At 35.1% G+C, this 23,572-nt stretch overlaps 1 protein-coding gene across 1 annotated transcript; it reads left to right on the top strand.

Annotated features, from left to right (window-relative positions):
- Positions 1-1,761: 1,761 nt before the first annotated feature.
- On the top strand, positions 1,762-22,837 carry LOC109103172 (fibrous sheath CABYR-binding protein-like). The gene is made up of 17 exons (XM_042764481.1): positions 1,762-1,767; positions 2,026-2,359; positions 3,873-3,899; positions 3,988-4,023; positions 5,548-5,601; positions 6,875-6,898; positions 6,989-7,021; positions 7,552-7,617; positions 8,994-9,026; positions 9,779-9,829; positions 9,925-9,960; positions 10,625-10,651; positions 10,816-10,866; positions 11,393-11,425; positions 17,757-17,873; positions 20,110-20,157; positions 22,221-22,837. The coding sequence occupies exons 1-17, from the start codon at positions 1,762-1,764 to the stop codon at positions 22,280-22,282; spliced, it is 1,038 nt and encodes a 345-aa protein (XP_042620415.1). The 3' UTR covers positions 22,283-22,837.
- The last annotated feature ends 735 nt before the right edge of the window (positions 22,838-23,572 follow it).

Here is a 23,572-nt window from a genome sequence, read left to right as displayed (position 1 = left end):
TCTCGAAAACACAACGGAATGTATTCTCGTATATTTCATGAGTTGATTCTCAAGATTTGATTTTGACTTTGTTTTCTCGAAATTTAACGAGTTTAATCTCGCAATACTATAATGACTTTAATGCTCGAGATGGTTTTTTTTTTTTATTATTGCTTGGCCCTAATCCTCTTCCGTTAAAAGAAGCAAAAACGAAACTAAAATGAAACTATAATTTGAAGAAAAAAGAAAAAGAAAGAAAAAATTTCAGTTGACACACTAAAGTTAGTAACTGGAAATAAAATAAAACTAAAAGTATACAAAAAAAAAAAAAAAAAAAAAAAACCTTCCTAAAACAATTGAAATGTCTAATTGCCTTGTCGGTTGGTGAGTAGAAACATTATGTTTAAAAAGGGTATAAAAACGTTTGCCTAAATGCTCTAATGATTTTATGTTTTACCTAACAAATTAAGGTTTTTAAACAGTTAGTTTTGGTATATGATTGTGAAAACATTTTAAAATGCCCACTGTTTAGTTATGATTATCACATTAATCTAAAACGTTACAAAAACTTGTCTTTGAACGTTTATACTAGATTTAGCTTATTCCAAAATAGAACGTGTATGTGAATGTGTATTTTTAATATTCTAAGAACGTTAAAATGTCCAGATTTCTTGTTGTGATTAGAATATTATTTAAAGGTTACAAAATGGTTTCTTAAACTGATCTGCTAATTTTAATTTCACAAAAATGAATGTTATTTGAACGTTTTTTTTATTCTAAAAACTATTACAACATTATTTAAAGATTACACAAAAGTTTCCTAAACGTTGTACAGTATTAATTTACTTAGCATTTAACATTATTTGAACATTTATTTTTGTTATTTTCTAAACATTAAAATGTAGTTTTTGTTGTGACTATAACGTTGTTTAAAGGTTACAAAAACGTTTCTTAAATGTTGTACTTTTTTTTTTTTTTTACTATTTTTACCACAGAAAAGTATAACGTTATTTGAATGTTTATTTCTAATATTCTAAGAATGTTAAAATGTCCAATTTTCTTGTTGGTACCACAGAAAAGTATAACGTAAAGGTTTAACAAAAATAATTGTCCTTAACATGAATCTGCTATACTTTAGATCTGCTAACTTTAATTTCATACAAAAAAAATCTTATTTGAACGTTTATTTTTAAAATTCTAAAAACATTTGTTTTGATTGCAACATTATTTAAAGGTTACAAAAATGTTTTGTATTTTTTTTTTTTAATTTTTTTTATTATTTGAACATTTATTTTTGTTACTTTATAAACGGTTAAAACATCCATTTTTTTTGCTTCCTATAATTTAGGTTGTAAAGGTTACAAACCACGTTTCTTAAACGGTGTTCCTCATTTTGTTTCCGCCCCAGAAAAAAAGTTTAACGTTTATTTGAATGTTTATTTTTTACTATTCTAAGAATGTTAAAATGTCCAGATTTCTTGTCGTGATTGTAACATTATTTAAAGGGTTACAAAAACATTTCCTAGATGTTCATCACGTACAAATAACATCATAAGGACATTATGAGAATTTCTCAATGTTGTCAAATATTCATAAAGTTCCATAAACAGTACTTTGAGAATGTTTTGTCCTAACATTGATATAACGTTTAAAAAATGTTCCCTGTTAGCTGTGATGTCATTTTGTCCTAACATTGATGGAAACAAACCTGTATTTGTACGTATTGTCATGTTAAGGCAGTGTCATCCAGTCCTAGTAATGAACAGCTCTTGTAAAGCCGATATGAGGGTCTGGAACAGGTCTGTTCTTGATAGACTCCCTCACTGGATGTTTCTGATGTTACAGTAGATAGAAGTGCAGCAACTGTCGCGACACGTACCATAATAATCTTATATCTATACGCTGAAAACAGCGCCGCGGGAGATTTACTGCTGGATTCCAGCGAGGCGACGGAGACTGTGCGTGTGTTTTATGGTTGTGTGGTTGGGTTGAGGTTGAGGTTGAGTTTCAGGTTCAGGACGAGAGAGGAGCGTGTTAGACAGATAGGATCTGACAGCCGCTGATGCTCCTGATGCTGACAGGAACAAATCTGTGGGATGGTGTCACCTGTCTGATTGTGAGATCTCTGTTACAGCTGCAGACGCTGAAGAACCAGCTAAAGAACCATCACCTGAAGAAACATCACCTGAAGAAATATCACCGGAAGAAACATCACCGGAAGAAACATCACCTGAAGAAATATCACCGGAAGAACCAGCACCTGAAGAACCAGCACCCGAAGAACCAGCACCTGAAGAACCAGCACCTGGAGAAATATCACCTGAAAAAACACCTGAAGACCCAGCGGAGGATGCTGTGGATGAGGCAGCAGCTACTGCAGGTTAAACAAACACAGACATTAACATTAAAGCACTTTACACTGATTTTACCACGAGTGAGAGACGTTTACTAAATTAAAGCTATTACAAATCTAAATAAGATGAAATAAAATAAAATATAAATATTGGATGAAAAAACTTAAGGTTGCCTTGGCAACTAAATTAAATAATTTGACATACTAAAGTTTACTTGGCTATATAATTTTAATAATAAAAACTAAAACTAAAGCCAGGGTTATTATAGTTAACTAAATCTACAATTAAACATATATATATATATATGGGTCAAATACGAAAAAGGGTTTAATTATAAAAACAATAAGTGTAATACTGCTTTAAATTGTTGTTGCCCCCCCCCCCCCCACAAAAAAAAAATTAAAAAGTTTTCTGTTTGATTTAATTGCAATTTTGCTTTTGTTTTTCTGAGCAAAAAATAAATATCATACATTTTCCCCTGATTTGCAGAAGACACCCAGTAAAATGTCATTCAGTGTAACAGTCTTGTCAGGCATATTTACAACAAAAATCAATTTATGACATATTAAAGGACTTATTACTTTCACCCCAAATACTAATTAGTTGTAATTTTACATTTTTAAAATTTCTCACTATCCTAGGTTTTGCTCATTTGTCAGTAAGATTTTTTTACTCATTTAAAACACAATAAAATTTAATACGCTCCATTATTTATATATATATATATTAATATGTACAAGTCAGAATAAGCATGTTGTTTGAATTTTTACATAAACATTGTGTTACACTGAATGACCATGTAACATGAATTTTTACATAAATACTGTGTTACACTCCCAAAACTTATTTGAAACCTTAAAACTAGACATTTACTTACATTTAATGTGCTTTCTATATAAAATCAATTTTGTAAATTTCTTTAAATGCGGACATCTTATCGTCTTTGACCCATATATATTACTTGAAATAAAATCATATATCAAAAAAACATTTTATTTCAGTTAACTGCCAAGACAACATCATTTTCATTTAAGTTGATGTACTAAAATAACTAAAACTAAAACTGAAAAAAAAACAGAAATATAGAAATATAATAAAAATTACAAAACACAACAGAATTACTAAAATTAAAATTAAAACAGAAAATGCAAAAATAAAACTTATTCAAACTGTTGATAAAAAAAATAACACTTAACTAACACTATTAAAAATGATTTAATGGATTAAAACAATCCAGTAATTGAAATTAAGCTGAAATAAAATAAAATCTAAATATTAGATGAAAAGCATCTATAATAATGATTCTTAGGCACAATCCAAACAGCCCTTGTTTGCTGTGGTAAAATCACTGTAACGCACGGCTTCAACTGGCCTAATGCAGTTTGACATCAGTGTTCAATATACATTTTACATATATCAGAATAAACTGTTCTGTTAGTCAGTGCATTAATATAGACTGTGCATCCTATAGATGTGTATTCATCAGCAACTGTGTATAGTAATAAAGAATGACATGTGTTGTTTTTTGTGTGTTAACAGAGCCTGAAGACACCAACCCTGAGTCAGGTACACCTCATTTAACACAGGTGTTCAGTTCTGCTCACAAAACAACATGCTTTAGCTGATGTTTAAGAACTGATGTGTGTTTCCTCAGACGCTGCGATAGAAGAGGCTGAAGAAACACCAGCAGGTGATCTGAACACATATAGCTCTGAAATAAAGCCGTCACACACCACAAACAACACACAAAGCCGAGGCATACTGTATAGACATATATACACATATATTATGGATATTAAAAACAGCCATAAAAAACCTGACATTTTAAGAAGGGAATGTAAAAGTCATGGGTCTTTCTAAAAGATAATGTGTCCCAGTTATTCTCAGCCCTAAAATATTTCATAGCCAGAAGCTGCTCTTTCTGAACGCAATCTTTAATAAAATGATTTTTTAAAATCCTTCAAATATCCTGTAACCGTGAAGGCCTGGAAAAGTCATAGAAATTCATCAGATGGTGGGCTGGGAAGCCTGTAATAATCATGTGGTTTTGACTATGACATATTTTCCTCTCTATTGCGTTCTGCTGAGAAAACAGACGCAACAGATCAGACATGCTGGCTTGGCAACTCGACGAGTTTAAGATGAAACACTAAATTACTAACTGGAAATAAAATAAAAGCTAAACATTTAACTAAATAATATTAAAAATCATTCAGTATTTTATAAAAGCTCAAATAAAATAAAATATAAATATTTAAAACTTAAACTAAACAAAAATTAGAAATGTTGCCTTGGCAACTAACTGAAATAAATTAAATAATATATTAAAACTGAAGCATTAAAAATACAAACTGAAACTGAACTGAAACTAAAATTATTTAAAAATATTATTTTATTTTATTTTATTTTTTATTTTATTTTATTTTATTTTATTTTATTTTATTTTATTTTATTTTATTTATTTTATTTTATTTTATTTTATTTTATTTTATTTTATTTTTTTTTTATTTTTTTTTTTTTTATTTAGACATGCAATATTATTTTTTTTTTTTTTTTTATTTTATTTTATTAAAAATAAAAAAAATAGACATGCAATATTTATTTTATTTTATTTTATTTATTTATTTTATTTTATTTTATTTTATTTTATTTTATTTTATTTTATTTCAAACCAAAAACCATAAATGATGCTTTGGCAATTAAAAAATAATTTGTTGAAATAAGTTTGTTAAAGAATTAAAGTTACTAACTGGGGGGAATAAAAAACTAAAACTGAACTAAAACTAAAATTATATATACATATAAATAAAATCATTGCAGTAATTGAAATAAAGCTGAAATAAAATATAAATATTAGATAAAAAACCTTGGAAACAAACTGAAATAAGTTTAAGCTGAAGCACAAAAATTACTAAGAAATTAATAAAAACTAAAATAAAAATGAAAATAAGTAGAAATACAAAAAACCTAATAAAAATTGCAATAGCACAACAAAAATAAAACTGCAATTCTAATGGAAACTGAAGTAATGAAAGTAAAAATGCAGATGCAGTGTTTAACAAGCACTTGCTGGACGTTCACACAGACAGTCAGACTGATGTTATCACACACACACACACACACGCACACACACACACACACACACACACACACACACACACACACACACACACACAGACTGCTGACTCCTGCTTCAATGCGTTTGCTCCTTCAGCTGAAGAGAAACCTGCTGAAGCAGAAGCAGAAGAAGCAGCGGCTCCTGAAGCAGGTAGAGATACGAGACGTCTCTGATATCTTCACACTTGTGGCATTTTCAAATGACTTTCTCAAAAAGCTATTCAGGACATTCTCTTCCCAAACTCATCCTTATTTCACTTTCCTAAGCTTATAATGGGATAGAAAGTCATACTGCAGCGCTTTCTGTGCTCGCTGGACTGTAAAGAGCTCAGTTCATCATCAAATAATTGGCTGAATATGAGTTGCTTTTATCTAAAGAAACTTACACTGCATTCAATTGAAATATGAGTCTTGTGGTCATTTATATTTGAAACTAACTCCAAAAGCATTTAAAAAATATTTTAAAGATTTCTGTATTTGAATTGCATGTAAAATTTCAACTTATTTGGATTACACAGCTTTAACATAAACTTTAATGTGATACATAAATGAAACCGGTCAGATTTCTGTAATTGTTTTAAATGCACGACAACAACGTTTACATATTTATCACCACTTTGTTTAAATTTCATATATTTATCTAATTGATTATTGCGTGTTCCACAGTTACAGTCATATTTTAACCAGTTTCAAACCTTTAAACTGAATAAATGTAATAGTTTTCCCACTTAACAGATTTATGCTGATTCAGAGCCATTTGAATAAATGCATTATTTTGAATAATATGGTTATTTAAATTAAATCAAATAGATGCAAATAGCTAATAATAAACTATAGCATGGTTTCTGAGTGAAATCTGATGCGTTTCATTTATGTATCTGTGTTATTTTAGTATTATTGAGATACTAGTATAGTCTTTGTTAATATTTTGAATAAGATTTCATGTTAATTTTAGTTTAAGTTTTAGTCATTTTCTCTGGCATTTTTTTTTATACATTTTTGTTGTTTTAAAATATGTCTATATAGTTTTTATTCATTTTTATTTCATTTTTAGTTATAGTACATCAAGATAAACTAAATGAAAATAAGAAATATTGCCAACTGAGTTTAAGTTTTATATATTTTACTTCATTTCAGTTAACATTTATTTTATTTAAGATAAGATTTTTTAAAAATGGTTTTAATTTTAGTTTAGTTAACTACAATAACAGTGTTATGCATGACTGACAAATATGCATCGCATCAACTTTATTAGTTTATGTTAAAACTTAGTTTATGTTATCCAGATGCATGGAGATTTTATATGCAATTCAAACACATAAATCTGAAATTTAGGCCTAAATATTTTGTGCACACCTGTATATAACAGCCTGTATTCATGCAAACATGTGATATTGATCAGTGTTTGTTGATTGTGGTTCTAGATGACGCCGATGCAACTAAAACAGGTACGCAGCTCACTTTCTTTTCAGTTTATATATATCATGCTGTTTTAAGATTATCTGAAGGTTACAGACACGGAATACTTTGACTTTCAGAAGCCGATCCACCTGCTGAAGATCCTGAACAAGGTGAAACACAGATTTACTGTCTGCTTTATCTCACAGCTTGATCTTCACAATCTGACCTCATCTATAAAATCTGCTTTGCTTTCGTTGCATAGAAACAACAGATTTTTATGAACAGCCTTTTATTGCCACAGTTAAACTCTAACGAAGTCAACATGTTATTATGGCGTTCTATAAATATTCTTATATCACTCTTTAAAAAAAACAGATTTTATTAAATATAGACGACATCTCTGACTTCATATGAAAACTATTTAATCTTATACTCATGTTACAGTTCTGCATGTTTGCTTTAGTAATTTTACGACACATTAAATGACGTTCATAGTCCAAACACGAGACCCAGAGCCGTATTTAATGTCTTCAGGGTTGTGTTTCTTGTCTCTCGTGGTTTTGAGGATCTGTTGAATAATGTCTCAGTTCGATAGGTTTCTACCACGTGACGGATAGAAATGCATCAAACCACCTTTCTACAATACCAAAATGTATATTACTCTTTCCAGAAGAGATCTAGAAAATCTTTGTTTTGTCAGAAATCAAGCCCGAAGAAGCTCCAGATGATGCAGAAACAGAGGAAGCACAAGAGGAAGCAGAAGGAGGTAAAATGACTAAATTCTGAAGCAGAATCGCATCTATCCTTTGACAAATTGAATAAATTGTTAATAAAAAAGGTAATTTATTAAATATGCAAATTAAGAATAAGAATGCAATTCAATCAAATGGATTAATTTACCCAATTTCTGCGTTATCTATTTCTATGCGTGTTTTAGTATTGACCCTTTTCACAGACTAATGCCATGTGTGCACAGTTATTACTATTGTAAATCAAGCGAGGCTTCATATATTATCATTTCTATCATCACGTTGTGTTCCGGTCATTCTGACCCAGAAAAGATTTAGTTTTTCCCAGAAATAGTGAGTTAATGTTATCGCGTTGGACTAAACCCGACTTAACTCACACGGAGTAGAACAACTTACCAAAAAATAAAATAAATTGGATAATTTTTGTACTTTTGGGGGATTTTTTGGTTACACTTTTACACTAAAAATAGCTTGTAAATCTCTCATTATGCTGTATTATGACCATATCTTGGGTTAAATCTTTTTATCAGCTTGTTTTCTTTCAATCAGCGCAGGTTTTGTGTTTCTTTTAGGAGCTGATTGATCGTAGTCCTCATTGATCTGGGCTCATGCACCTCAGATTTTTAGTTGAAAAAAAAAAACATTATTTGTGCATAATTTTGGTTCATGCAAAAACTGAGATCAAAGAAACACAAAACCTGTGTTAATCAAAAGAAAACAAGTTGATAAAACCCCTGAATGCGACATTTGGTAATAATACAGCATAATAACAGATTTTACAAGCAATTTTTGAAACAACAGTGACTTATAACTAAATTATGTAAAGGATTTTCAGCACAGAAAAGGGGTTAAAAATGTAATTTAGATTTGTAACACTATACTTTGTGTTGTATTACCTTTTGCATGAAATTACAGAAAAACAGTGTTTCTTAACAGAACAGCGAATCTGACATCTTTCTTTATTCTGACCGACGCAATCAACATATTTACTTCCTCTTTTGGAAAGTCATAGAAACACTTTTGCTATTGGAGTGCAAAAAATATATTAGTTTCCGTTCACCGCTACAGAAGTTTACCCAACTGTGACTGTTTCTGAGAAGCCCAGAAATGTGAAAAGAGTTTTCTATGTTGATAACGCAGTGACACGTTTTAAACACTGAACTCTATTGAAATCACTTGAGCATCAAATCCTCTTTTTTCTGAGTCATTCCTGTGGAGAAAAGAATCAAATCACTGACTGTTTAAGGCTCCTGTTGGGATGCTGCTTCAGTCGGTGCACATGAAGGTTTAGAAACAGAGCTCAGATCAGCGCGGGGTTTCTGGTGTCCAGTGAAATGAGTTTGTTTGTTTGTTTGTTTGTTTGTTTGTTTGTTTGCATGTGTGGCGTCTGCAGGGGAAGCAGAAGCAGGTGCAGAGACTGAAGCAGGTGCGTTTCTCCTCTGTAACTGAAACAATGTCAAATGTGAACATGGTCAATATAAAACTTATTCCAGGAACAACAGAAACTTAGATCAGCGTTTGCTTTAATCCAGCATGTTTTAGAAAATACACACTGAAACAAAGACATATTATCTACTTTGGGCGAATCTTACAAAACCCGTCAATGCCTGGGTCACATCATCCTATAATCAAAAGAAAGAAATTGGATATTGTATTTATCATAAAAAAATGAAGCATGTTAAATTTTTTTATACACTTTTGTTGCATTTGTATTTTATATTTACATTATTTTTGTGATGCATTAAGCACATATTCCCTAACTATTTCCCTTTCTATTTTTTATCTACTACTACAAAAAAATAAATAAAAATAAAATAAATTAAATTAAATTATTTATTTTATTTATTTTGAGGGATTTGTACATTGTTGTTCTGTCATTTATGTTTGTTGATTTTTTTAAAAACAAAAATCATTGTATTACAGTAATTAGAATCTAAAAGATAAATCTTTAAACAAATAAGAATTATAATAATTATTATAATAATAGGAATTAAAATCTTGTGAGTGCATACTACAGTAATGAGAATTTGAGTTACTAATTAGCTTTGTAGTCATGAAAATAAATATATATTAAAATGATTTTGTTGTGAAATGTGACTTGGGCATGTTTTGATGAGATTCACCTTATTTTGGCCTTGTTTTCTGGACTAAACGTCACAAATGTTGGTGTTTTTCTAGACTTTACTGCTGTACCAGAGGAACCTGTGGACCCTGAAGGGGCTGTGGAAGGTCTGACGCTGGACTATCTGTCATTAATTAGACTGCTGTTTTACTGTCTGTCACGTTCAGCTTTGTGTTTACATGTGCTTCTGTGTTTTCTCCAGATATGTCTGCAGAATTCGATCTTTCTGATGCGTTCGGTAAGAGATCATCACAAAGCTTTAGGGCGTTTGTGTTTGTTTTGGTTGTTCCAGCAGCAGCTGATTTAAATCTGGAATTACAGCAGAACATAAAATGATCCCGTGCTATTACAGTTAATACTGTCAGTAGATTAATAATGAATTATACTTACATTTTTGAAATTATACTTACAAAATTTGAAATTTTGGTATTATGGCATAAAATTTCATAATTATTAAATAAGAAGCCTAAACCGTGAATTGAATTGGATGTTGTAAAACAAACCTTTTTTGTTAAAAAAGTCAAAATTATGAGATAAAAATAAAAAAATCTATCTGTGCAATGACTTTGCACATACGAGGCGTCACACAGCACTGAACATAGAATAAAGCGCTGTGTCTTGGCAGTTTGATTGCATTTCAGGTGCTCACATAATGCATGACTGAACTGGAACAGAATGTAGTGGCGTGTGTCTGATTACCTGCACTCAGTTACTTGTTGGTAATCACACACTTCATTTATTTGCTGCTCCTAGTTTGGAAAGTGAAAACTGTCAATTAAAAGAGATGATTAGTATTTCAGCACAAAATATATGCAGTGAATCAGACAGTGTGTGCTAATAAATAATAATAAATAAACACTAGCAGCAGACTGTTCATATGTCATTTATCATTTACTTTACAGAAGAGAAAGCACAACCACAGGATCCAGGTAATTATTTTATTCAAATTTTAGCATGGCCATAAACATGCAATATTTTTTTCTAAACCTGCTGTACAAATTCAACTTGATTCTAAATGAATGAAGTTTCCATATTCAGTATAGAATCAATACATTTATAATGCAATATATGTTAATTATATGCTTGCTTACAGTAAAGACAAAAATGGGAGATGCAGACCAGCACAGCGCAGGTCAAGGCAGAGGTGCAGCACTTTTGTTTTATGTCATTTGGTCATATTTACATTATGTTTTGCAGTGTGTACTTTAATCTTAACGCCTTTAATATTATTATGTATTATTCTCAGGTTTGATAAAGTAAGTTGAGTCTGGCCTGAATTATAAAAAAAAAAAAAAAAACTTGCTCAAGGTCTTAAAACACTCAAAATGAAAACCTCAGTAGTTTTTGTAAACAATTAAAAATTGTATATATTGTGAGTATATTAAATAGTATACATAATATAGGTATATATACAATAATCACGGTTTGAATAAAAGGTGTAATCAGGTCTGGGCTTCTAGGCATCAGAGATACTAATGCATAAAGCATTTCATGAAAATAAATAATAATAAAATATTGTAAGCGATTGATTATTTTCAGTACACTGGCTTAATATGTGCAGCAAAAAGCATCTAAAATAAACAAGGAAGTAATTGTATATTTTAAATATTACATAGCTACGGTTTTGCCAATATCTGTGTTTAATCCTGTTTGGTTCTCTCTGATTACAGCTCGCAGTGCTGGAGCAGTTTCTGAGCCGAACGGTATCATATTCTCCACTTCTTACATGTTACATGTTTGTGAGAAAAGGCAAAGTGCTTGAGTGTTCTGGGTGGATTCTTGTTGTTAGGGGATCGGGTGTGGTTACTAGGGTGTTGCTAGGAGTCATTAGAGGGTTCTGGGTGGTTGCTAGGTAGTTCTTAGGGGATTCGAGGTGGTTATTAGGGTGTTGCTAGGGGTCATTAGAGGGTTCTGGGTGGTTGCTATGTAGTACTTAGGGGATTCGGGGTGGTTACTAGGGTGTTGCTAGGAGTCATTAGAGGGTTCTGGGTGGATTCTTCTTGTTAGGGGATTTGGGGTGGTTACTAGGGTGTTGCTAGGAGTCATTAGAGGGTTCTGGGTGGATTCTTCTTGTTAGGGGTTTGGGGTGGTTACTAGGGTGTTGCTAGGAGTCATTAGAGGGTTTTGGGTGGTTGCTAGGTAGTTCTTAGGGGATTCAAGGTGGTTACTAGGGTGTAGCTAGGAGTCATTAGAGGGTTCTGGGTGGATACTTCTTGTTAGTGGTTTGGGGTGGTTACTAGGGTGTTGCTAGGAGTCATTAGAGGGTTCTGGGTGGATTCTTCTTGTTAGGGGTTTGGGGTGGTTACTAGGGTGTTGCTAGGAGTCATTAGAGGGTTCTGGGTGGTTCCTATGTAGTTCTTAGGGGATTTGGGGGGTGGTTACTAGGGTGTTGCTAGGTTTCATTAGAGGGTTCTTGGTGTTTGCTAGGTACTTCTTAGGGGATTTGGGGTGGTTACTAGGGTGTTGCTAGGAGACATTAGATGGTTCTGGGTGGTTGCTATGTAGTTCTTAGGGGGTTTGGGGTGGTTACTAGGGTGTTGCTAGGGGACATTAGATGGTTCTGGGTGGTTGCTATGTAGTTCTTAGGAGGTTCTGGGTGGTTACTAGGGTGTTGCTAGGAGTCATTAGAGGGTTCTGGGTGGTTCCTATGTAGTTCTTAGGGGATTTGGGGTGGTTACTAGGGTGTTGCTAGGTTTCATTAGAGGGTTCTTGGTGGTTGCTAGGTACTTCTTAGGGGATTTGGGGTGGTTACTAGGGTGTTGCTAGGAGACATTAGATGGTTCTGGGTGGTTGCTATGTAGTTCTTAGGGGGTTTGGGGTGGTTACTAGGGTGTTGCTAGGGGACATTAGATGGTTCTGGGTGGTTGCTATGTAGTTCTTAGGAGGTTCTGGGTGGTTACTAGGGTGTTGCTAGGAGTCATTAGAGGGTTCTGGGGGGTTGCTATGTAGTTCTTAAGGGATTCGGGGTGGTAATTAGGGTGTTGCTAGGGGTCATTAGAGGGTTCTGGGTGGTTGCTATGTAGTTCTTAGGGGATTCGGGGTGGTTACTAGGGTGTTGCTAGGAGTCATTAGAGGGTTCTGGGTGGATTCTTCTTGTTAGGGGATTCGGGGGTGGTTACTAGGGTGTTGCTAGGAGTCATTAGAGGGTTCTGGGTGGATTCTTCTTGTTAGGGGTTTGGGGTGGTTACTAGGGTGTTGCTAGGAGTCATTAGAGGGTTTTGGGTGGTTGCTAGGTAGTTCTTAGGGGATTCAAGGTGGTTACTAGGGTGTAGCTAGGAGTCATTAGAGGGCTAGGATAGGATACTTCTTGTTAGTGGTTTGGGGTGGTTACTAGGGTGTTGCTAGGAGTCATTAGAGGGTTCTGGGTGGATTCTTCTTGTTAGGGGTTTTGGGGTGGTTACTAGGGTGTTGCTAGGAGTCATTAGAGGGTTCTGGGTGGTTCCTATGTAGTTCTTAGGGGATTTGGGGTGGTTACTAGGGTGTTGCTAGGTTTCATTAGAGGGTTCTTGGTGGTTGCTAGGTACTTCTTAGGGGATTTGGGGTGGTTACTAGGGTGTTGCTAGGAGACATTAGATGGTTCTGGGTGGTTGCTATGTAGTTCTTAGGGGGTTTGGGGTGGTTACTAGGGTGTTGCTAGGGGACATTAGATGGTTCTGGGTGGTTGCTATGTAGTTCTTAGGGGGTTCTGGGTGGTTACTAGGTTGTTGCTAGGAGTCATTAGAGGGTTCTGGGGGGTTGCTATGTAGTTTCTTAAGGGATTCGGGGTGGTAATTAGGGTGTTGCTAGGGGTCATTAGAGTGGTTCTGGGTGGTTGCTATGTAGTTCTTAGGGGATTCGGGGTGGTTACTAGGGTGTTGCTAGGAGTCATTAGAGGGTTCTGGGTGGATTCTTCTTGTTAGGGGATTCGGGGTGGTTACTAAGGTGTTGCTAGGAGTCATTAGAGGGTTCTGGGTGGATTCTTCTTGTTAGGGGATTCGGGGTGGTTACTAGGGTGTTGCTAGGAGTCATTAGAGGGTTCTGGGTGGATTCTTCTTGTTAGGGGTTTGGGGTGGTTACTAGGGTGTTGCTTGGAGTCATTAGAGGGTTCTGGGTGGATTCTTCTTGTTAGGGGTTTGGGGTGGTTACTAGGGTGTTGCTTGGAGTCATTAGAGGGTTCTGGGTGGATTCTTCTTGTTAGGGGTTTGGGGTGGTTACTAGGGTGTTGCTAGGAGTCATTAGAGGGTTCTGGGTGGTTGCTATGTAGTTCTTAGGGGATTTGGGGTGGTTACTAGGGTGTTGCTAGGTTTCATTAGAGGGTTCTTGGTGGTTGCTAGGTACTTCTTAGGGGATTTGGGGTGGTTACTAGGGTGTTGCTAGGAGACATTAGATGGTTCTGGGTGGTTGTTAGGTACTTCTTAGGGGATTTGGGGTGGTTACTAGGGTGTTGCTAGGAGACATTAGATGGTTCTGGGTGGTTGCTATGTAGTTCTTAGGGGGTTCTGGGTGGTAACTAGGGTGTTGCTAGGAGACATTAGATGGTTCTGGGTGGTTGCTATGTAGTTCTTAGGGGGTTCTGGGTGGTTACTAGGGTGTTGCTAGGAGTCATTAGGAGGGTTCTGGGGGGGTTGCTATGTAGTTCTTAAGGGATTCGGGGTGGTAATTAGGGTGTTGCTAGGGGTCATTAGAGGGTTCTGGGTGGTTGCTATGTAGTTCTTAAGGGATTCGGGGTGGTAATTAGGGTGTTGCTAGGGGTCATTAGAGGGTTCTGGGTGGTTGCTATGTAGTTCTTAGGGGATTCGGGGTGGTTACTAGGGTGTTGCTAGGAGACATTAGATGGTTTTGGGTGGTTGCTATATAGTTCTTAGGGGGTTCTGGGTGGTTACTAGGGTGTTGCTAGAAGTCATTAGATGGTTCTGGGTGGATTTTTGTTGTTAGCGGTTCGGGGTGGTTACTAGGGTGTTGCTTGGGGTCATTAGAGGGTTCTGCGTAGTTGCTAGGTAGCTGTTAGGGAGTTCTAGGTACTTCACCCCTCACAACACTCTTATCTTCAGGTCTGTAGATGTGGCTCGGTTCCCTCCTTCAAAGTAAGCCTGTGAGATTTTTTTAAACCCATTTTTTTTTTGTCCAGCAGGTGAAAATATTTAGGGTCACTTATAAGTACTAATGCTTAGTGTTTTGAACAAACTCCTAGCACTGAGCACTAGTAACAGTGATGCTTGACTTAAAAAAAAAAAAGTAATAACACGATCATCATTTCCAGCATGAGTTGATCATCTGTAATACCTGCCGTCCCACCCAGTCTAACAGACACAAAAGATCTGCTCATTCCTTCTTCTGCTTCATGTGTTCAGAACAAATAGTGATCAGCTGCTAAACACGTCACGTTTGCTTTCTACGCAGGCAGGAAGCAGTGATGTGAAACTGCCACCATGCCATTTTATGGATTGACGTAATAAAGCACAAACATTCTGACATGATCATCTAACATGTTTCATGGAAGAAAGAAATTAATATGGTTTGGAGTGACACGTTGAAATAAAAAAAATCATAATGATGACAAAACCAGACAAAATTACCAGATAAAATGTAAAAAAGTCATAATTATGGATAAAAAAGTAAACATTTTGGAATTATGGCATAAAATATAATTATTAAATAATAAGTCTAAATCATGAATAGAATTGATGTTATAAAACAAACTTTTTTGTTGAAAAGTCAAAATTATTACAAAATTAAAATTATGAGGTTTAAATTAGTAGATAAAAGTCAAAATTATAACAAAATGTCAACTATAAGAGAAGTAAAAAATGTAATTATGAGAAATCGAAATTATGACAAAAACATCATCATGAGATGAAAAAGTTGACAAAATGTCATAATCATTAAAAAAAAAAGTCTAAATGATGAAAATAATATGGGTTTGCGACATGTCATAATAAAAGTTTAAAATATAGGTTAAAAAATCTCAAAGTAAGACTTTTTTTAGAGGAAAAAAAAATCTAGATTGAAATAATAAAAAAATTCGAAATTATGACAAAATGTCAGTTATGAGATTAAGAAAAACAAAATATGACATTTAAAAAGTCATAATTTTGAGAAAAAGTAGAAATCTCAAATCAAAATTATGACATAAAATGCCATAATTATGAAACATAAAGTCTTAATTATGAAACATGCTTTTAGAGATTAACATTATAAAACAAACATTCTGACTAATATCAGCTAACATGTTTTATGAAAGAAAGGACATAAGAGTAATTTAGATTAGATCAAACTTTATTGTCATTGCGTTAAATCTAATCTAATCTAAATTACCCTTATCATTTCCTTTCTTCCATAAAGCATGTTAGATAGAATATATGGTGAATATTGTTGGCTCTTTTGTTCCTCTTTAAAGTCACTTTAAATCTGCTAAATGTAGAAATGTGAATGGAGGGACATGAGTGAGTAAATGATGACAGGATAATCATGGGTCAGTTTTTCCAAGCGATGTCTCCTCTCATGGTTCTTATGTGTCACTAAGTAAATAAACTCCTGTTGAGCGTCTTTTGTTCTGCGGGCAGCACTTTCGCTCTCTTTCATCCCCTGCAGGATCTGTAAGTCAGGTTCAGTCTTGCCTGTCGCCTGTCGCCTCCGTAGTATGTCATAATATTGACTTTTTTGTCATAATTGACTACTTAAACTCAGTTATGACTTAGTATTCCATAATTTAGACTTTTATCTCATAATTGTATTTCATTTATTTAATTTAAACAATTTTAAAGATTATTTTGTCAATTATGATTTATCAAATTATTATAATTATTATTATTATTATTATTTTTTTTTTTATGTGGCAGAAATAGGCTCCAATATAAACCTGAAGTGGTTCCAGTATAATACTGCCATCTAGTGGACCGTTATCTGAATCTCTTGTTTCTTCTTATTCACTGATATTATAAAAAATAAACAGGGATTTTAACAACTGATATGTGTTTGTTGACTTTAGTGAACACATGAAGCAGAATGAGGAATGAGCAGATCTTTGTGTCTGATTGTGTTATCACTGGTGCTTGTTAAGTCAAGCATCACTGTTACTAGTGCTCAGTGTTAGTGGTTTGTTCAAAACACTAAGCATAAATATTAATAAGTGACCCAAATATTTTCACCTGCTGGACAATAAAACAGGTTAAAAAATCCCACAGACTTGCTTTCAAGGAGGGGACCCGAGCCACATCTACAGACCTGAAGATCAGAGAGACATGGGGGAAATCTAACAACATGAAGTGCAATAAACGTTACATCGTGTCAAGGTTTCCCAATGCATATAATTATCTATATGTGTTTTCTGAATGTATATAAGTGGTAGGCTATTTTAAAAATGAATTTAAAAGATAAAGAAAAAAAGAAATAGGGAGAATACATAAATTATGAAGATTAATTGCAATTATGTGAATAATTTTTTAATCATATAATCAACAAAAAAGTAACTGTAGTCTAATTACGAGTAATTTATAATGCAATCTAATTACAAGTAATTTTAATTTTTGGAATCTGATTACGTAATCCAGATTACTACCCCGCACTGCTTGCAACTACCTATGAACTTCCTAGAAACCACCCAGAACTCCCTAGCATCTCCCTAGCAACCACCCAGAACTCCCTAGCATATCCCTAGGAACCACCCAGAACTCCCTAACAACTCCCTAGCAACCACCCAGAACTCCCTAGCAACCACTCAGAACTCCCTAGCAACCACCTAGAACTCCCTAACAACTTTCTAGCAACCACTCAAAACTCACTAGCAATTCCCTAGTAACCACACAGAACTACCTAACAGCTCCCTGGCAACCACCCAGAACTCCCTAACAACTCCCTAGCAACCACCCAGAACTCCCTAGCAACTCCCTAATAACCACACAGAACTCCCTAACAACTCCCTGGCAACCACTCAGAACTCCCTAACAACTCCCTAGCAACCACCCAGAACACTCGAGTGACCATATAGCCACATAGTGACACGACTGTGAATACCTGCTTTGACTTGTTGACCTGGTGTGGGTGGTTCTGTTGCAGACAGTGGATCTGGTACGGTTGTTGGTGTTGTTTGTGGGATTGCAGTAGCAGCTGTTGGTGCCATAATCGGATACTTCACCTACCAGAAGAAGAAACTGTGCTTCAAGGTCCAGAGAGGTGTGTGGCTCTGCATGCTCTAGAACACATTCAGATGTGAATCAGTAAAACACAGTCATAGTTACATGTGCTGACACATGATTTATATATATGAAATCTAAAACACTAACAGTCTAAAACACAACAGGAGAGTTGTGCTGTTTCTGGGCCATCAAATGTCTTTTTCTACTTGGTCTCAACATAACATTTGCTTAACCAATAATGTGGAGTTTGGAGCAGGTCTAATAGTTAAGGAAACCTGTTTGAAAACAGTCATACTGTATGTTCATGCATCACACACTCTGAATGAAATCATTATCTTTGTTATTTTGTTTGGTGCCACTAGTGGCTAGGGATGGGGACTCTTTCCAAAATATCATATCATGATCATAACATCAATTACACTTAATTATCCACTTAAGACATAACTGACACCCTTTATGTAAATACAAACCCGATTCCAAAAAAGTTGGGACACTGTACAAATTGTGAGTAAAAAAGGAATGGAATAATTTAAAAATCTCATAAACTTATATTTTATTCACAATAGAATACAGATAACATATCAAATGTTGGAAGTGAGACATTTTGAAATGTCATGCCAAATATTGGCTCATTTTGGATTTCATGAGAGCTACACATTCCAAAAAAGTTGGGACAGGTAGCAAGAAGAGGCCGGAAAAGTTAAATGTACATATAAGAAACAGCTGGAGGACCAACTTGCAACTTATTAGGTCAATTGGCAACATGATTGGGTATAAAAAGAGCCTCTCAGAGTGGCAGTGTCTCTCAGAAGTCAAGATGGGCAGAGGATCACCAATTCCCCCAATGCTGCGGCGAAAAATAGTGGAGCAATATCAGAAAGGAGTTTCTCAGAGAAAAATTGCAAAGAGTTTGAAGTTATCATCATCTACAGTGCATAATGTAGGAATGCTACTGTAATGGAAATCACAACATGGGCTCAGGAATACTTCCAGAAAACATTGTTGGTGAACACAATCCAACATGCCATTCGCCGTTGCCGGTTTAAACTCTATAGGTCAAAAAATAAGCCATATCTAAACATGATCCAGAAGCGCAGGCGTTTTCTCTGGGCCAAGGCTCATTTAAAATGGATTGTGGCAAAGTGAAAAACTGTTCTGTGGTCAGACGAATCAAAATTTGAAGTTCTTTTTGGAAAACTGGGACGTCATGTCATCCGGACTAAAGATGATAAGGACAGCCCAAGTTGTTATCAGTGCTCAGTTCAGAAGCCTGCATCTCTGATGGTATGGGGTTGCATGAGTGCGTGTGGCATGGGCAGCTTACACATCTGGAAAGGCACCATCAATGCTGAAAGGTATATCCAAGTTCTAGAACAAAATATGCTCCCATCCAGACGTCATCTCTTTCAGGGAAGACCTTGCATTTTCCAACATGACAATGCCAGACCACATAGTGCATCAATTACAGCATCATGGCTGTGTAGAAGAAGGATCCGGGTACTGAAATGGCCAGCCTGCAGTCCAGATCTTTCACCCATAGAAAACATTTGGTGCATCATAAAGAGGAAGATGCCACAAAGAAGACCTAAGACAGTTGAGCAACTAGAAGCCTGTATTAGACAAGAATGGGACAACATTCCTATTCCTAAACTTGAGAGACTTGTCTCCTCAGTCCCCAGACGTTTGCAGACTGTTATAAAAAGAAGAGGGGATGCCACACAGTGGTAAACATGGCCTTGTCCCAACTTTTTTGAGATGTGTTGATGCCGTGAAATTTAAAATCAACTTATTTTTCCCTTAAAATGATACATTTTCTCAGTTTAAACATTTGATATGTCATCTATGTTGTATTCTGAATAAAATATTGAAATTTGAATCTTCCACATCATTGCATTCTGTTCTTATTCACAATTTGTACAGTGTCCCAACTTTTTTGGAATCGGGTTTGTACTTGCCCAGACGCACATTTTGAGATTTTTGTGTATATTTGACCATTTATGCATGTACAGTGGGTATAGAAAAGAATCAGCCCCCTTAAAAATAATCACATTTTGTTGCTTTGCAGCCTGAAACGAAGACGGACACAGTTTTTTTTTTATATCCAGCAATATTTTCTCAATGCAACTTATAAGATCCAAGTGAAAGATATAACACCAGTGTGTCAGAAAAAAAATAAACAAACAGATAAAGTCACCAAATATAACCAAGTAAAAGTCATAGATAAAGCAGCTAGTATGGTAACTGTTGAATGAGAACATATGCTTTGTCTTCAGGTGATCCAGAGAGTGCCAAAGAAGAGAACGGCACACAGAACCCTGAGGGTGAGCCATTCACTGCTCGTTTTCACCTTGAAATCATGGTTTTCATTGATATTTATGTATTTGTATGGCACTTGATGGACTTTGTATGGCCATAAACAGGTGCTTCTCAACTGGTGGGTCTCAGATCTGCTCAGCAAGGAGAAACTGTGATGAAAGCAAATAATGAAATACAACTATTTCTGCAGAATTTGGACAACAAAATAGACTTACAAATTCTTAAAAGGGAGAAATTACATTCTGTTGTATGCATTCTTAGAAGGGAAACACTGTCCATATCTTTTGCTGCTGATGTCACCTCTAACTACCCAGCAACCACCCAGAACCCCTTAGCAATTACCTAGCAACACCCTAGTAACTACTCAGAACCTCCAACAACTACCTAGCAACCACCCAGGACCTTTTAATGATTACCTAGCAACACCCTAGTAACCACTCAGAACCCCCAACAACTACCTAGCAACCACCCAGAACCCCTTAATGATTACCTAACAACACCCTAGTAACCACACAGAACAACACCCTAGTAACCACTCAAAAACTCCAACAACTACCTAGTGACCACCCAGAACCCCTTAATGATTACCTAGCAACACCCTAGTAACCACACAGAACCTCCAACAACTACCTAGCAACCACCCAGAACCCCTTAATGATTACCTAGCAACACCATAGTGACCACTCAGAACCCCCTAATCTATCTAGCAAACACAAAATAACCCATTAGCAACTACCTAGCAACACCCTAGCAACCAACCAGAACCCCTTGACAACTATTTAGTAATCATCCAAAACCCTGTAATGACTTCCTAGCAGCCACCTAGTAACACATCCTCTAACAACTTTGTAAAGACCACTCAGAAACCTCTAATGACTACCTAGCAACACCCTAGTAACCACTCAGAACCTCCAACAACTACCTAGCAACCACCCAGAACCCCTTGACAACTATTTAGTACTCACCCAAAACCCTGTAATGACTACCTAGCAGCCACCTAGAAACACACCCTCTAACAACTACGTAAAGACCACTCAGAAACTTCTAATGACTACCTAGCAACACCCTAGTAACCACTCAGAACCTCCAACAACACTCTAGCAACCAACCAGAACCCCTTGACAACTATTTAGTAATCACCCAAAACCCCGTAATGACTACCTAGCAGCCACCTAGAAACACACTCTCTAACAACTTTGTAAAGACCACTCAGAACCCTCTAATGACTACCTATCAACACCCTAGTAACCACTCAGAACCTCCAACAACTACCTAGCAACCACCCAGAACCCCTTGACAACTATTTAGTACTCACCCAAATCCCTGTAATGACTACCTAGCAGCCACCTAGAAACACACCCTCTAACAACTACGTAAAGACCACTCAGAAACCTCTAATGACTACCTAGCAACACCCTAGTAACCTCCAACAACACTCTAGCAACCAACCAGAACCCCTTGACAACTATTTAGTAATCACCCAAAACCCCGTAATGACTACCTAGCAGCCACCTAGAAACACAACCTCTAACAACTACGTAAAGACCACTCAGAAACCTCTAATGACTACCTAGCAACACCCTAATAACCACCAACAACACCCTAGCAACCAACCAGAACTCCTTGAGAACTATTTAGTAATCACCCAAAACCCTGTAATGACTACCTAGCAACACCCTAGTAACCACTCAGAACCTCCAACAACTACCTAGCAACCACCCTGAACCCCTTAACGATTACCTAGCAACACCCTATTAACCACTCAGAACCTCCAACAACACCCTAGCAACCAACCAGAACCCCAACCATGTCTGATCTCTCACCTAAAAAACAAGGCCTGTTCAGTTCGTGATAATATTAACAGAATTCAGTGCTTGATTATAAAGACATCTTGTTTATTTTTATACAACGAATAAACAATTCCAGTACTGTGCTGGTCGACATGTGATGTCCAGCCGTGTCCTGAAGGGAAACCAGAAGCACAGTCATAAACTACAGTCACATGATACTGATGTAAACGTCTTACTGTATTTTTGACATGGATGTTTATTTGGTTTTTCATATGCAGTTTTAAGCACCCTCCTGAAGTCATCTGAACACGCCCCTGCAGCCGGCAGTGAACTTGCGTGAAGCTACTGTGAACTGCTTTACATGGGAGCAGGACGTTGTAACTACCCACATCTTGAGAACCGGATGAACTTCACAAACACATTCACAGTACAGAAAGTCAGCACAAATATCATTTCTACACTCACTCTGAGTTCCTGACGCACATTAAGTCCTTTTTCATAATATCTCATCTTCCTACTGCTTCGACTACAGTTCTAAACTAGCACATAGGACTGTTAATAATACATGTTTTGAATGTAATTTCACATCGTTTGAGTGGAACGGGATGTGTGCGTGTATGCATGTGTAATTCGACAGCCTTTTGGTAGAGGCATTTCATTTCGTTACTTTAAAAAATGTCGTTTGGTTTCATTACTGTGTCATTGATCGCAGTTTTGTTTGATGTCAAATTGTTGCCTCTGATTCATAAAAGAGCAAATCTCACAATGTGGAATGATTCAAATTGTATTGTCTGACCAAACAGAATTCATAGGAATTTTTCTTTCTATTTTTTGTTTTGTTTTAAAATTCTGTAAATAATTGTTGCGTTTGAATAAAGAGTGGTTACATTTAAAAGACGTTACACATTTAATTGCACAGTTTCATAATGCAACGAAAAAAAAAAAACAGAATTGCAAATAAATTAAACAAGCTAATCATGCTAGAACCATGCTAACAAGATGGTAGCAAAATGCTAATCATGCTAGAAACATGCTAGCATCAATATATCTATTCTATCTATCTAAATTTTCCAACTTCAATCTTTTACAACTGCTTTAAACTTTCAGGCTTGATTTTCTCAAGCCAACCTAAAGTTTGTCTTCATGGATTTGTAGTTTTAGCTGTACATAATCAAACAATATAATATATATTGAATATGAATGTACATAAATATATAATAATGCTATTAATAATACTAATAATAATAACAAATAATTTACATTGTGATATAATACAAAATTATATTATTCCATGATACAGCGCAATATATATATATATTATATATATATATATATATATATATATATATATATATATATATATATATATATATATATATATATATATATATAAATCATACATTTATACAATAATGATTGTTGTTTTTAATTTAATTAATAACAAAAACATTCATTTTAATGCATAATATTATATTAAATGATACAGAGCACATTTAATTATATACTTATAATAACAATAATTGGTCTAGTAGTAATGATTATTTTATTAAATTATTCAAAAACAATATATATATACATTTATATTTAGATTATAACAATATAATATTTTATTAAATATAAATTAATATAT

This window comes from Cyprinus carpio, chromosome A9 (genome assembly GCF_018340385.1).
Source record: "Cyprinus carpio isolate SPL01 chromosome A9, ASM1834038v1, whole genome shotgun sequence".
Taxonomy (NCBI): Eukaryota; Metazoa; Chordata; class Actinopteri; order Cypriniformes; family Cyprinidae; genus Cyprinus; species Cyprinus carpio.
The sequence above is the reverse complement of the archived record's forward strand: the minus strand, read 5'-3'. Positions and strand labels throughout refer to the sequence as shown.

Excerpts from the sequence above, each read along its gene's own strand:
- LOC109103172 (XM_042764481.1), top strand. Across the intron at positions 3,900-3,987 it reads AGACACCAACCCTGAGTCAG|ACGCTGCGATAGAAGAGGCT; the intron begins GTACACCTCATT and ends GTGTTTCCTCAG. Across the intron at positions 10,867-11,392 it reads CAGCGCAGGTCAAGGCAGAG|CTCGCAGTGCTGGAGCAGTT; the intron begins GTGCAGCACTTT and ends CTCTGATTACAG.